This window comes from Coregonus lavaretus (assembly GCF_964263955.1).
Source record: "Coregonus lavaretus genome assembly, chromosome: 3".
Lineage (NCBI taxonomy): Eukaryota > Metazoa > Chordata > Actinopteri > Salmoniformes > Salmonidae > Coregonus > Coregonus lavaretus.
In genome coordinates, this window is record NC_139990.1 from 27477594 (window position 1) to 27493985 (window position 16392).

A 16392-nucleotide genomic window follows, 5' to 3' on the forward strand; every position below is an offset into this window, starting at 1 on the left:
CTTAAAACAAGTCAAAATGAGGCTCAGTAGTGTGTGTGGCCTCCAAGTGTCTGTATGACCTCCCTACAACGCCTGGGCATGCTCCTGATGAGGTGGCGGATGGTCTCCTGAGGGATCTCCTCCCAGACCAACTCCTGGACAGTCTGTGGTGCAACGTGGTGTTGGTGGATGGAGCGAGACATGATGTCCCAGATGTGCTCAATTGGATTCAGGTCTGGGGAACGGGCGGGCCAGTCCATAGCATCAATGCCTTCCTCTTGCAGGAACTGCTGACACACTCCAGCCACATGAGGTCTAGCATTGTCTTGCATTAGGAGGAACCCAGGGCCAACCGCACCGGCATTTGGTCTCACAAGGGGTCTGAGGATCTGATCTCGGTACCTAATGGCAGTCAGGCTACCTCTGGCGAGCACATGGAGGGCTGTGCGGCCCCCCAAAGAAATGCCACCCCACACCATGACTGACCCACCGCCAAACCGGTCATGCTGGAGGATGTTGCAGGCAGCAGAACGTTCTCCACGGCGTCTCCAGACTCTGTCACGTCTGTCACATGTGCTCAGTGTGAACCTGCTTTCATCTGTGAAGAGCACAGGGCGCCAGTGGCGAATTTGCCAATCTTGGTGTTCTCTGGCAAATGCCAAACGTCCTGCACGGTGTTGGGCTGTAAGCACAACCCCCACCTGTGGACGTCGGGCCCTCATACCACCCTCATGGAGTCTGTTTCTGACCGTTTGAGCAAACACATGCACATTTGCGGCCTGCTGGAGGTCATTTTGCAGGGCTCTGGCAGTGCTCCTCCTGCTCCTCCTTGCACAAAGGCGGAGGTAGCAGTCCTGCTGCTGGGTTGTTGCCCTACGGCCTCCTCCACGTCTCCTGATGTACTGGCCTGTCTCCTGGTAGCGCCTCCATGCTCTGGACACTACACTGACAGACACAGCAAACCTTCTTGCCACAGCTCGCATTGATGTGCCATCCTGGATGAGCTGCACTACCTGAGCCACTTGTGTGGGTCCGTCTCATGCTACCACTAGAGTGAAAGCACCGCCAGCATTCAAAAGTGACCAAAACATCAGCCAGGAAGCGTAGGAACTGAGAAGTGGTCTGTGGTCACCACCTGCAAAACCAGTCCTTTATTGGGGGTGTCTTGCTAATTGCCTATAATTTCCACTTGTTGTCTATTCCATTTGCACAACAGCATGTGACATTTATTGTCAATCAGTGTTGCTTCCTAAGTGGACAGTTTGATTTCACAGAAGTGTGATTGACTTGGAGTTACATTGTGTTGTTTAAGTGTTCCCTTTATTTTTTTGAGCAGTGTATATAGACACAGCTGTGTGTTTTAGCTGTGGTTTGGAATCCTGGGGAACCACAAGGAGTCAATGGCCTGCCAAAACCTCACAGAACAACACAGATTAGCAATCCTACCGTATCTTTAAACCCAGTACTAACAGCATGAATGGAGACTGCTGTAGCTTTAGGTGTACTGTCAAAACATGTACCTTATAAAATGTTGTTTTCTGTATTTTACAGGTTTTAATTTCCTCTTAAACAGATTGCGAGTTGTCTTTACCTCCTTCCAGTTTGACTGCAATACTGTGCGTGTGAGTGAGTGTGTGTGCTAGCAAGGGATTTGAGGGGAGAAATGACACAGACTCAAATATAGTGGTGAGGGTCAGTTCAATTCCAGTTTGTGTTTGTGTATGTTTGACTTCAAAGCACCTGGGACTTGCAGGCACTTTGAATGGCAAAAATACTGACAGACCAAACCAAAATGACCGCCATCTTTTCTAAGACCAGGGAGTCAGAAGTGCCAGGAATGAGTATTTTCTGTGGTATTTTTGTTTTTCTTTCTCCAGTGTTGAGGGAGTTTAGGGCCGGAGAGAGGAATGAAGGATGGAGAGGGAAGGTTGAGAGAATGATAGTGAGTCCGTCCGTCTGTCGTCGGAGTAATTATAGGTGGTGAGGACAGACGTGAGAATAGATGGGAGAGGATGTGAGTGGGTTTGGATAGTTCCATGTAAACACCGACACACAGCTGCACAGGGAAGACTGTAAAGACCAAACCCCATCCGCCAAATAAACCAAGGTGATTTTCATTTTCTCTCTCTCTAACGAAAATGACGTAATAGCTCCATCTCCTCCTCTAACACATACAAACCAAGTCATATATTTAGCTACTGTGGAAGCAGAGAATGAGACAGACCTCAGCTACATTTCTCACAATATACTGTAGAATAAAAAGCGGAAGAGAAACACACCCATCCATGACCACAGAGAGACCTCACTTCCTCTCTTGAAGATCCTACTACAGGGCGTGTCCTTATCTCTGGAGATGCTAATTGTACCCCAACCCTAATTACCAAGCCATTTCCAGTGTGCAGAGTCTGTGGTCTACAGACTCTCTCCCAGACACGTAGGCTCACCCGCACACAGGCATGGAGACACGGACACATACACAATTTCCCCCCAAATGAAATTAAAATCAATCCACAATGACACAAAAAATGGTTTACTGCAAGCATATTTTTAATACAAAAAGAGAACAAAAAAGGTTTATAATCTTATATTTTTATTATACACAATTGACTTCTAACAACCCCCCCCTCCATATTTTCTCTTCATCACACTGTGAATAACACAGCATCAAAAGGTGAATTCCTCTGCTGCGCCCAGATCCCCACCCCCAAAGAGACAATAAATAAATAAAAATCACCTTAAGATGTAATTTGCGGTCATTAGGTTTTCATATACTTCAGCTCTCACGTCAAGATACAGGGGAGGACATTTGCAGCCATCAAAGACATGACAATTCAAACGCCTATAAGGCGGGATACTGGGGGTTCTCTCAGTTTCTTATCAACACAATAAGGGCAACCCCCTTTGGTCATGATCTGGGAGTTGTAGTCATTAGCAAAAAAGGCTGCCATGGGTTATCAGTCAGCTTCCTAGTTGAGTAATGTTATGAAGAAGTAGAAACCTCTGATTTCTGTATCACGTGACGACGACACGCGTATACAAACATTTGTGTTTGCCGCTCTGGGGTTTCCAGCGGCAATGGAGGGGAGAGGGGCGAAGCGGAATTACAGCGATACAGACTGTCAGTGTGCGCTGGTCTTCAATCTCTAATCTGGAATAAGCGTAGTTTAAATTGTACGTGTCCTTACAAGCCACTTCATTGTTATACATTTTGTCACGTTTTTGCTGTTAGTGGGGTCCCACCAAGAAGTACTCTTTCAATTTTAGTGCTTTTTTCTCAGAAACACAGTAGTTTCAGACTATAGGACAATGTGACAAACCCTCCATTCCATCAAACACACACTCTCATACACACCTTCAAACACAGTTTGATTGTTGCAGTGGTTTGTGAGGACATCGCAGTGTATATGTGTGTTTCCCACCACTTCCACAGTCTCCTAGGCATGAGGTTTAGGCAGTCAGCTCAGTGCAGGAAGTGGTCCGAGTGGGGCCACCCACACACTGAACATAAGTCCACGCTAGTCTGGTTGTTCCCGACCCACAGACATGCTGAAGTGTCATTCCTCTTCACTTCCCAGTCCAGGAAAGGAAAAAACAAGATGGCAGTCATTGGATATTTTCTGTTTAACTCATGGTGAGAAACAATTTCCACAACACCCACAATCCAGTTCTTCTGAATGCCATTCTCTAGCAAGTTCTGAGTGATTTCATCTCTCCCCTCAATGTGTGTGTGTGTGTGTGTGTATTTCAGTTGTTTGTCAGTGTGTACATACACAAAGTAGTTACAAGGCCCTACTTAACGCTCTGTAGAACTCAGATTAGGTAAAAGTAACGACAGAAATGTACAACACAAATAAGGCAGCATCATGTTGGTTGGTTGGCACAATCCCGTTACGAGAGAGAGCGCACAGGAGACTGGAAGGAAAACTGGGACCTGGGTTTTAAAGGGGAAAGTTCTGTTCCATTTCACCCCTGTCTAAGTGCACAAACCCGGGCCTCGACGCCCCCAGTTAGTGTATTTGAGTGTGTGTACGAGGGAGGGAAAGAGAGAAAGAGATTTCTTCCCTTATCTATCCCCCTCTCTACCTGCCCGCCGTACAGTAGTCTTGGTGCATGAATCCCATGCAAGCCCTATGGATGGACGTTTGGATCAAATGTGACACCCAATATGGCCGCCAGTAGTCTGTCCACTATAGAGAGTCTCTTTGAATGGGAGACGGTCCGTTCTACTTGATCTCATTTTATAGTCTGGACATCTTCCTCTCCATTTCATCCTGGCTGGTGTTTGGGGGTCTGGGGGAGCCTTTGGAGTCAAACCAGCCTTATGACGTATTTATGTTGACGTCTCTGTAGTTGGATGTGTGACGTTTTTATGACGTCTTTTTGACGTTTCCTTCACTATTTCTTCCCAGAAGAGGGTGTCTTGGGGCTGGGGGCCTTCTTGGAGATGGTAGGGATCTTGGAGGGCTTGGCCGCTCCTGGTCGCCGGGGGGTGTCTGAGGTGTCTGAGCAGGCCGAGTGCGTCTCCAGGAGCTCTGAGGCGTCCGAAGCGTCGCTACCCCGCCTGCTGCTGGCCCTGCTGCCTGCTCTGCTGCCCGCCCGGCTGGCAGCACCACTGGCCCCCGATGGGGTACGCCTGGGGTCTGAGAGGAGGAGGGTAAGGGTAGGTGATGAGGGATAGAAAGTGAAGAATAGAGAAAATAATGATGTTTAGTCTCATTTTAATTATGGGAATCACATGTTCCAAGATAACAAAAATAGAGGACTGAAAATAGGAATCAAAACTGGTATGAAAAATCAGGACTTTGTTCTTACCGTTGCGTCCAGGTTTAGTAGAAGTGGGTGTAGCTCCTCCATTCTCTCCAGTCAGAGACCCTCGGCTGGAGTGCAAGGTGGGCCTCTTCAGCTTGGACCCCGACGCTGCCCCCTATAGACAGACACAGGGAATGTCAGACAGTGGCAAACTGTGCTACTGAATACATTAAAGCAATGCTTTTTAATCCTGGTCCTGGGGACCCAAAGGGGTGCACATTTTTGTTTTTGCCTCAGCAATACACACCTGTTCAAATCATCAAAGATGATGAGTTGATCATTTGAATCAGCTGTGTAGCGCTATGGCAAAAACAAAACTGACCCTTTGGGTGCCCAGGACCAGGATTAAGAAACACTGCATTAAAAGTTCAATGCAGCTGTTTTTATATCAATATCAAATCATTTCTGGGTAACAATGAAGTACCTTAATGTGATTGTTTTCAATTAACATGGTCTAAAAGAAACAAAAATAGCTTCTTAGCAAAGAGCATTTTCTTAAGCAAGAATTTTGCTAGGAGTGGTTTGAGTGAGGAGGGAAAACTGAAAATTAGCTGTTATTGGCAGAGGTTTGAAACTCTTTCTTATTGGTCTATTAACTCATTTACTGCATGGAGATGTCACTATGGAAAGCCAAAACTCCCTCCCACCAAAACAGGCTGAAATTTCAGGCAATCTTACACTAAAAGGGTATTATCATCACTTTCACAATTTAAAAGTTTTCCGACCACATAGTGTGAATATATATATATATATATATATATATATATATATATATATATATATATATATATACACACACACATACATACACACACACAGTACCAGTCAAAAGTTTGGACACACCTACTCATTCAAGGGTTTTTCTTTATTTGCACTATTTTCTACATTGTAGAATAACAGTGAAGACATCAAAACTATGAAACAACACATATGGACTCATGTAGTAACCCAAAAAGTGTTAAACAAATCAAAATATATTTAATATTTGAGATTCTTCAAAGTAGCCACCCTTCGCCTTGATGACAGCTTTGCACACTCTTGGCATTCTCTCAACCAGCTTCATAAGTTAGTCACCTGGAATGCATTTCAATTAACAGGTGTGCCTTGTTAAAAGTTAATTTCACTATTTTCCAACAGTCTTGAAGGAGTTCCCACATATGCTGAGCACTTGTTGGCTGCTTTTCCTTCACTCTACCGTCCAACTCATCCCAAACTCCATCACTCTCCTTCTTGGTCAAATAGCCCTTACACAGCCTGGAGGTGTGTTGGGTCATTGTCCTGTTGAAAAGCTAATGATAGTCCCACTAAGCCCAAACCAAATGGGATGGCGTATTGCCAAAGGACACATTTCCACCGGTCTAATGTCCATTGCTCGTGTTTCTTTGCCCAAGCAGGTTTCTTCTTCTTATTGGTGTCCTTTAGTAGTGTTTTCTTTGCAGCAATTCGACCATGAAGGCCTAAGTCACACAGTCCCCTCTGAACAGTTGATGTTGAGATGTGTCTGTTCCCTGAACTCTGTGAAGCATTTCTTTGGGCTGCAATTTCTGAGGCTGGTAACTCTAATGAACTTATCCTCTGCAGCAGCGGTAACCCTGGGTCTTCCATTCCTGTGGCGGTCCTCATGAGAGCCAGTTTCATCATAGCGCTTGATAGTTTTTGCGACTGCACTTGAAGAAACTTTCAAAGTTCTTGAATGTTGCCGTATTGACTGACCTTCATGTCTTAAAGTAATGATGGACTGTCGTTTCTCTTTGCTTATTTGAGCTGTTCTTGCCATAATATGGACTTGGTCTTTACCAAATAGGGCTATCTTCTGTATACCCCCCCTACCTTGTCACAATACTACTGATTGGCTCAAACGCATTAAGGAGGAAAGAAATTCCACAAGTTAACTTTTAAGAAGGCACACCTGTTAATTGAAATGCATTCCAGGTGACGTCCTCATGAAGCTGGTTGAGAGAATGCCAAGAGTGTGCAAAGCTATCATCAAGGCAAAGGGTGGCTATTTGAAGAATCTCAAATATTAAATATATATTCTAACCTCTTTTTTGGTTACTACATGGTTCCAAATGTGTTATTTCATCGTTTTGATGTCTTCACTATTATTCTACAATGTAAAAAATAGTAAAGTTAAAGAAAAACCCTTGAATGAGTAGGTGTGTCCAAACTTTTGACTGGTATGTATATATATATCAAATCAAATGTTTGACTGCACTGGGCCTTTAAAAGGTAGACACCACAATATGACATCATCATACACAGCGGGACGACTTCCTCCCTCGTAAAACTGACTATCCTACCGATCCTTGACTTCGGCGATGTCATTTACAAAATAGCCTCCAACACTCTACTCAGCAAATTGGATGTAGTCTATCACAGTGCCATCCGTTTTGTCTCCAAAGCCCCATACACTACCCACCACTGTGACCTGTACGCTCTTGTTGGCTGGTCCTCACTACATGTTCGTCGTCAAACCCACTGGCTCCAGGCCATCTATAAATCACTGCTAGGCAAATCCCCGCCTTATCTTAGCTCATTGGTCACCATAGCAGCACCCACCCGTAGTCTGCGCTCCAGCAGGTATATCTCACTGGTCATTCCCAAAGCCAACACCTCCTTTGGCCGCCATTCCTTCCAGTTCTCTGCTGCCAATGACTGGAACGAATTGCAAAAATCTCTGAAGCTGGAGACTCTTATCTCCCTCACTAACTTTAAGCATCAGTTGTCAGAGCACCTTACCGATCACTGCACATGTACACAGCCCATCTGAAATTAGCCCACCCAACTACCTCATCCCTATATTGTTATTTATTTTGCTCTTTTGCACCCCAGTATCTCTATTTGCACATAATCTCTTGCACATCTAGCATTCCAGTGTTAATACTAATTGTAATTATTTTGCACTATAGCCTATTTATTGCCTTACCTCCATAACTTGCTACATTTGCACACACTGTATATATATTTTCTGTTGTATTTTATGACCTTATGTTTTTTGGACCCCATATGTACATTTACATTTACATTTAAGTCATTTAGCAGACGCTCTTATCCAGAGCGACTTACAGTTAGTGAATACATATTTTTTTATACTGGCCCCCCGTGGGAATCAAACCCACAACCCTGGCGTTGCAAACGCCATGCTGTATCAACTGAGCTACATCCCTGCCGGCCATTCCCTCCCCTACCCTGGACGACGCTGGGCCAATTGTGCGCCGCCCATGAGTCTCCCGGTCGCGGCCGGCTGCGACAGAGCCTGGATTCGAACCAGGATCTCTAGTGGCACGGTTAGCACTGCGATGCAGTGCATTAGACCACTGCGCCACTCTGTGTTGTTGTTTTTATCGCACTGCTTTGCTTTATCTTGGCCAGGTCGCAGTTGGAAATGAGAACTTGTTCTCAACTGGCTTACCTGGTTAAATAAAGGTGAAATAAAAAATAAAATAAAAATAAATCCACCAAACAGAGTACAAATCTGAAAAGGCTGTCACTTTTGGCTCTTCCCAATTTGAGTCTTGAGGCATGCTGACATTGGGAAGTCAATAGTGAATTAGAATTTCATTGTTGTTGATGTTTGTAGCCAGGATGTTGCCCTGTTGTGTATGATGATGTCATATTGCTGCATCTACCTTTAACTAAAGGAGCTGGTCCTACTTTTAAGCATCATCCCCATAGTAGCATAATACAGCAGACACATCACTTAAAAAATGACCAAGACTACCAAACTAAATCCCTAGAACTACCAGTTCAACACAACGTATATGGAGATAGCTAATAATGATACAATTTCTCACTACTTCCTCTTTAAGAGAACATCACTTTGAATCTCTTTCTATTGACCTACCACCAGTCACTTCTTGCCGGGGTGCAAAAATATTGTGACAATGCACATAATAATGTTAAACTGAATATTGAGCAAAAACAGTGAAACAAGATATGATGCAAATATATTCAGTCTTAAAGCTGAATTTTTATATCACGTCTCCTATGTCTTCATGGTCCCATTGTGCAGTGTCTATAGCCACCCGTAAGTGAGTGATAAGTGTGTGTGAGTTAGTGCGTTATTAGTTCGCTGGGGCTTGGGAGGGGTGGCGGGAGGTTGGGGGGGGGGGGTCTGTGTGTTACCTCATGCCCATGGGTGGTGTGGCCGTGGTCTGGGCAGGACTGGCACTTGGTAGGCGTTGGAGTTTTACTGTGTGCCAGCCAGGGCTTGGCATAGCCACGCGAGTTTGAGGACTGGGATCAGCAAAGGGAAGGAGGGAGGTAGGGAGGCAGCCAAGGAGAATAAAAAAGGAGGAGAAGCAAGGAGAGAAGCAGGAAAGTAGAGCAAAGGAAAATAGGGGAAGGCAGGAAGGGAGGAAGGGGTATGAGGGGAGGCAGGTAGTGTAGCGCAGTGTTTTTGGTGCGACAGTGGAATGATTTAAAAACACAGAACGAAAAACATTTTTCAAGCGAGGTTAGCAGGGGGTGGATTGGAGGGATTTAGGAGACAAAAGAAAGACAAAAATAAAGAACAGAACAACAAATAAAAATCTCACAGTTAAGGACGTGGTGATTGTTGTTGACATGTAGAAACAGAAAAACAACCATTTCAACACAGACTGACAAAAGACACATACACGATACAAAAATCACACAATAAACAGACTACACAACTAATGATCAGTGACAACAATACAGATAATTATGGGTATTCTGGGTAATATGGCTTCATGCTTTGTCCTCCAAGACTGGCTGAATATCTTCTTTAGACTCAGTTTTTCCTCATTTCATGCACCTTGGTTGGACTGCCACACTAGATAGTGATGAAAGTATACTTGCGATGACCATATACTTTTCTATTTTGACCTAGGCTACAGTAACTGACTGATTGAATATACGACCAGTGGTGCTACACTACGTTATACGAAACATAATTGTCTAGTGTTTAGGATGCAGTGGTATACGTGAGAAAGGCCGGAGAGGTGTGTTTCATCCGAACTGAGCAGTGGAGGCTCCTCAGAGGAGGAAGGGGAGGGCCATCCTCCTCAGTGAAATTTCATAAAAATGGTAAAACATTAAAAAACATATCCTTTTTAGATAAAACTATACTAAATATATTCACGTCACAAAATAATTGATTAAAATACACTGTTTGGCAATAAAGGTCTACAGTAGCCTTAACAGAACTCCGTAGGGTAGCACCATGGTGAAGCCGGAGGACAGCTAGCTTCCATCCTCCTCTGGGTACATTGACTTCAATACCAAACCTAGGAGGCTCATGGTTCTCACCCCCTTCCATAGACTTACACAGTAATTATGACAACTTCCGGAGGAAGTCCTCCAACCTATCAGAGCTCTTGCAGCATGAACTGACATGTTGTCCACCCAATCAAAGGATCAGAGAATTAATCTAGTACTGAAAGCATAAGCTACATCTAACTAGCACTGCAGTGCATAAAATGTGGTGAGTAGTTGACTCAAAGAGAGAGCAAGACAATAGTTGAACAGTTTTGAACAATTTAATTTCTTCCAAAATGAAGAGAGCTAGAGAGAGATGTCATTTGCAAATGCAGCTAGCTAGTTTAGCCTACTCAAACACCCTGCTCAAACAGAGGGATGCTAATGTTAGCTAGCTGGCTATGACTATCCAACACAACACTGGAACTCTTCCAAGTCAAGGTAAGCTTTTGGTTTTACTCATTTATTGGCACCGGGGCCCGCCGGTGTAAGTGCTAAACTGCTCACTGATTGTACACTGTAATGTTACTGCATGATTGTAGTGGGTTTACAAACGCGTTAGTTCTATTAGCTATGTTGACTATGATGTTACTTTAGCTAATATAGTGACAACGATGTAAACTGTGTGTAGTGGTTATGATATGGTTTGGAAAAGTTTTTTCGCCTGGTCACATACAGTTGATGTGTTGTGCATTGAAGTCCATAAGCGAAGGGAAAAGATGAAAGGAGAAGAGCGCATAGATGTGAGAAGGAATACAACGTGGCTACTATGAAAGTGAACTGTGTTTAAGTGTGATCAGGGGTGTATTCATTCCGCCGATTCTGTTAAAAAACGTTTCTTAAACGGAAGCAAACGGAATGAAACGGGATAAACATACCTGCATTTGTCCAATAGAAACTCTCATTTGCAACTGTTGGACTAATGATTACACCCTAGATCAGCTAGATGCAGGCAAGAGTATGCAAGGCAGTATTGAATGTGTCACTGTCTGTCACCTCAAATATTTATCTCGACCTGTGTGCACCTATGTTGTAAACTTTCATTCATAGGCTAGGTTGTAGAAACCTCATGATGGGTATAGGGAAAATTTGAGTGTATCATGTAGTAGCTTAAACCTATTGCTGTTACATTGAACTTTGTGAATGAAATATGAATGACAGTCATCCAATATGCTGTAATAGAAATAAGGCCATGCTCATGAAAAAGGGTTTGGCCGCGATGAGACAAGATCATAAATTGGATCGCAATTGGATATCCCGAAATTGGGGAGAAAAAGGGGGTAAAATACAAAACAACTTTTTTTTAAAACTCTGACATGACTGACATGTGACAATGACTGACTGCAGTTTGTGAACATGTATTGTAGTATTGTTATGCATATGTATAGTGTACACTTGCAGTTTCCATTTTAATCTTTGTTTCCATTAGGAACACTTAAAGAGAGACACCATGTTCACTTTCCTTTTCCACAGCGATTAAAGTAGCTTGTGTGATTGCTCAGCCTATATTAAAGACACTACCGATCTTTGTGACAAGAGTTCTACTATAACTAACATGGTAACCAACATATGACGTGAAGAGAAGCAGGGAAATGTCCCTTTAAGGGCGATATAGCTCTATCACCTAGCTCCCATAAATACCATATTGAGTCTACCCATGATGAGTACACCGGTTCTGTCAAGTTGTCATGGTCTGAGGAGCTTTTCCCGTTCTAGTAATTGTATTTCTATGGGGAAGAATGGGTTTCGAGGGCACTTACTCTAGAGGAGGCCGTGGGGGTGGCAGGAGCGGAGGGCAGGGAGGCGCAGCTATGTGCGCTGTGCGAGGCCGAGGAGGAGGAACGGGTGGGCGAGGCCGTGCGGGAGCCGGGTTTGGAGCGCCGGCCCCGGGAGCGGAAGGCCGCCAGGCCCTGGGAAGCCCCCTCCGGTAGGATGAACTTCTCACGCAGCTCCAGGTTGGTACGGCCTCGGGCTGGAGTGAGGGAAGAAGGGAAGAAGGAGAACGAGAGCGAAAGAAAGAAAGAGGGAGACAAAACAACGAGTCACGTATAGTTATCGTTACTATGGATGCAGTACATATCGAGGCAGCGAGCAGTGCGAGGCAGAGTCAGTGCTTCCCCGGCGAGTCACTGCTCTCAGAGTCAGTGCACTGTATGGTTGAGTCAGTGCTGAATAGAGTACGGGGAGGGGAGGGTTGGGAATCAGAGTCAGTGAAGTGCACTTCTGGCTGGGCTACCTTTAAGGGGAAGAGGGAGTGGGTGTGTAGTGTTTGTGATGGTGCAGAGGTTAGAGGAAGGCAGCAAGGCATCCTCACACAGAGGTTAGAGGTCAGTATATCCAAACTATTAGTGAAAAATGTTTAGCAATTGGAAGTATGGACTTTGATAATACATTTGTATTTGTTATAGCCACACTATTAGAACAACTGTTATATATCTGGTTATATAGTTAGAACACAGAGGTCTGTCTGTAAACCAAAGCACAGCCTCTCTTCTCTCACTGCGAGGGAGTCGCTCTGTTGACTCCTTTATTCTTTCCCTAATTCGTAAACAGTGCGTTTGGCGCGTTTATGTGGGGCATGCCTGGTTATGCTTTGGGGGAGCCCCAATACAGTACCATGGGGGACTCCCCTCCCATAGACATTCATAGAAGCATTCTTAGACAAGATAGTTCAGCAGCCCCAGCACACAACACTTAAGCCCAGAAAAGCCAGCCACAGTGAGAAAGAGGGAGGGAAAGAGAGGGAGGAAAGGGACTAAGAAAGAGAGAGAGAAAGAAAGAGGGATGAGAGGGCTGCAGCTAGCATTAGCAGCAGGGCACTGGAGCCGTGGTCAGTAGATATACCCAGGACAGGACACACCCCCTCATAGTCATCCACTAGCAACAGCAGCAAGGCCAGTCAATAATACATGGGTGCGCGCCCTGCAATTACATCCCCCAGCGAGCCAGGTGCACCCTCTAATTCAGTCCCCACCCGCCATTACATTTAAAGAGCCGCTTCAAGTGCTAATAGAAACCCAGGCTGGCCACACCCAGGTCTTAGACGGTCTCTGTTTTTAAATGGGACTCGCCCTTCAATCTGTGCCGCCATTTTGGATCCACATGGCAACCATTACCACCAAGACCAGGGCTGGCCAATCCTTTTTTGAGTGGGAAGCATGATGCGGACTGGCACACGGACAAGACTTAGACATGTATACACATACATACGCCCACACATAGATACAAGCACATGGACAGAGCAGTTAGAATGAGAAATTTAGAGCTGGATGGATGGACAGAGTGAGAAAGATGGAGAGCTGGACAACGGAGCAATGGAAGAGAGAGGGAATGTAGGTACCTCTGCAGCAGAAATAGCCAGGAGTGACCGTCACTGAGAGACACAAGAGACAACGTGAAATAGTGGCATGCTCACGGTGAGGTGGAAATACATAGACAAAACACACACATTCCTTCTGCTTAGCGTCTCTCTCGCGTACACACACTTTCTCTCTCTCACTTCAACACAGAAGACAGTGGCAAAGGAGTAAAAATACAGGTAAAGTCCCCAAGATTGAAGGATTGTGGAGGTGGACACATCAGGGACCAAAGTGACAAGTGGCTAAAACAACTTCAAAACAAAAGAAAGACACAGGTCAATGACTTGGCCCTATAACCTGTGATATGGATCCCCTCGCGCTAGCATTAGCATGTAGCCAGAAAGGGCAGGAACGTTAGTTCAGTGTCACAGTCAGCAAAGCACAGCAAAAAGGCCAAACCAAAAAACAACCAAGAGGGAGTGAGAGAGGGAACAAAAAAGAGGCGGAGGGAGAAAAAAAGAGAAAGAGAGCGAGAGAGAAACCCAACCTATACGAGATGAAATGGTGCTACTGGAGTTGGAGCGAAGGATCTTAAGTCCAGGATGTTGCACTGGAAGGAGAGAGAAAAGGAGAGAGAGGGAAGAAGGGAGGGGGCAAAAGGAACGGTAAGGGAGGAAGAGAACTGAGGATCATGCACCATGCAATACTACTTCGAAAGAATGACTGAGTAGCAGGAGAAAAAGAGTAAGAGAGAGAAAAGAAAGGCCATGCATATACAGAAAACAAAGCTGGAAAAAAGGAATGAGAAAGGGAGAGTTGAATGAAGAGCTGAAAAAAGAAGGGATACCAACAGAGAAATACGAAACATAAGAGAGAGAGAGAGAGAGAGAGAGAGAGAGAGAGATGGATAGAGATGGAGATGATTCAAGCCCACTGGCTTAAATAACTATCATAGAATGGGATGAAGAGAAAGAAGGGATGATGGAGAGAGAGAGAAAGAGAGAGAGAGAGATTGTCTGGTGTGCTCCTCAGAGCAGACTGTAGACAGAGAGAACTCTGAAAACAGTAAACCTGAAAGGTTATATGTATATGTCCGACTATGTCTAGTTTAAACAGTGGACCATAGTACCATATATTTACCTTTTGTCCATCGCAGTGTAACCAGTGCCTTGCATTTTGTACTCTGTAACTGTGTGTGTATGTGAGTATGTGTGTACGTACATTCTGTATTTGTATGTGTACTCAGTGTGTGTGTGTGTGTGTCTGTGCATAAATAAACCCCACACACCTCTGCAGGGATCGTTCTTGACCAGGAACTCGTCCAGGGCCATCCAGCCCCCTCCGACCCGCACCATGACCGTACTGCGCAGGATACGCACCAACCGCAACTGCTGAGAGTCACCAAACTAACACAGCAACAGAGAGGAGAGGAAATGGACAGAGGGAGAAACAGAGAGGAGAGGAAATGGACAGAGGGAGAAACAGAGAGGAGAGGAAATGGACAGAGGGAGAAACAGAGAGGAGAGGAAATGGACAGAGGGAGAAACAGAGAGGAGAGGAAATGGACAGAGGGAGAAACAGAGAGGAGAGGAAATGGACAGAGGGAGAAACAGAGAGGAGAGGAAATGGACAGAGGGAGAAACAGAGAGGAATTCAGTGAGTACAACGATTATTGACATGAGATTTTAAGAATCCAAAGCCATTATACACAGCAACCCATACCAATCTGAGCAAAAGTACACTCCACTCCATGCAAATTATACTACAACACCCATGCACTAATGATACTACTAAATCACCTATTTGTCAAAAGCCCAGCTTACCCAATAAACTAAAACAAAATATTAGTTCCCATGGCAATCTCTAAAATATTTCATTCTACCTTATAGTCAGCTTTGTTTCATGCAGAATTACATTTACACTTCAGAGAGTTACTATGGTAAACTGCTCCATCACCCAGCAAGCAGAACTCTATGAAGCAATACCACGTCAGAGCTATCTTTGATTAGCCTGTGTCTGTTTGTGCTGTCTTGTCAACTCTTTGGGGATTTATGGTCATTGTGACAATGACCATAGAGTTGGCAAGACAGCACAAACAGATAAGGGACCAATGTTAATTTTGAATTACTCTCAGAACAGCATAATTTTTCCATTTGCCCCAGTCCAAAGCTAATCAGATAGGGTAACCCCTTGTTACCATTATAACCCTTATCATTCTAACCCATTCCAGTCTGCCAAATTGATGTCATTCTCAAAATAAAAGTCTTAAAAATGTGCAAAATCACACCAAGAGAACAACCTCAATGGCCTATGAAACCCACTTCCATAATTCGCACCAACAGTGTAGTGCTATATTTAATGGTGTTATGTCATTTCCGGTCAAACATGAAATGCATTGTCACCATGGCAACATTTTTTGTGGCATAGAATTGAGGCCACTGCATTGGTGGAGATCCAGGAAGCAGATTTCAAAGGACCAAACACTCGAGTCAACTTTACCTGGTTTCCAAGGAAGAACTACAATAAATCCAGCAGACGTGGAGGAGGAATAAACAAAGAGAAAGAAAAAGAGAAAGAATGATATAACATGTACAGACACAAATAATGAAGACTAAACCTGGCATTGGATAAGACCTAATTTGGATAGAGAAATAAAACTGTAGCTTACTCCATGTAAGACATTTTACAATTCATTTTGTAGTTAATTGACTCGTCTTCTTGCCATTAAAACCAACCTTAAATTTGACTGCAAAAGCAAAAGGATGCAGTGGAATTTGAATAATGTGGATACTATGGATGATCTTATTTCCGATCTGTAATAGTGTGGTTAAAGTGCCACTAAACTGCCACTCGAAGACACAGCAAGATGGATAAGTCAGTGAAGGGTGAAGCCAGACAGACAAACACACAAGAAGAGAGTCAGACAGACAGAATGGTGTGATGTCACGTGACAACGTGACCCAAGCTCGGTGCAGTTAGTTTATAGTTCAGTGTCTTTGGCCAGACACTGGATATCATTAACCCATGGATAATGATGATGTAGTTCACAAAAAAAACAGCGATGGTAGTAGTTGCTAATCCTGAA

At 44.3% G+C, this 16392-nt stretch overlaps 1 protein-coding gene across 1 annotated transcript in view; it reads right to left on the reverse strand.

The window, feature by feature from the left end:
* Window positions 1-2505: 2505 nt before the first annotated feature.
* The window catches only part of macf1a (microtubule actin crosslinking factor 1a), a gene marked incomplete at its 5' end in the record, with an annotated part of 244075 nt that continues 230188 nt past the window's right edge, over window positions 2506-16392 (reverse strand). The window contains 8 exons of the mRNA XM_084152246.1: window positions 2506-4619; window positions 4792-4903; window positions 8914-9024; window positions 11769-11980; window positions 13349-13381; window positions 13855-13917; window positions 14596-14713; window positions 15807-15824. Of these exons, the coding sequence (XP_084008372.1) occupies window positions 4375-4619; window positions 4792-4903; window positions 8914-9024; window positions 11769-11980; window positions 13349-13381; window positions 13855-13917; window positions 14596-14713; window positions 15807-15824 (912 nt within the window). The 3' untranslated portion in view covers window positions 2506-4374. The remainder of the gene's footprint in view (window positions 4620-4791; window positions 4904-8913; window positions 9025-11768; window positions 11981-13348; window positions 13382-13854; window positions 13918-14595; window positions 14714-15806; window positions 15825-16392) is intronic.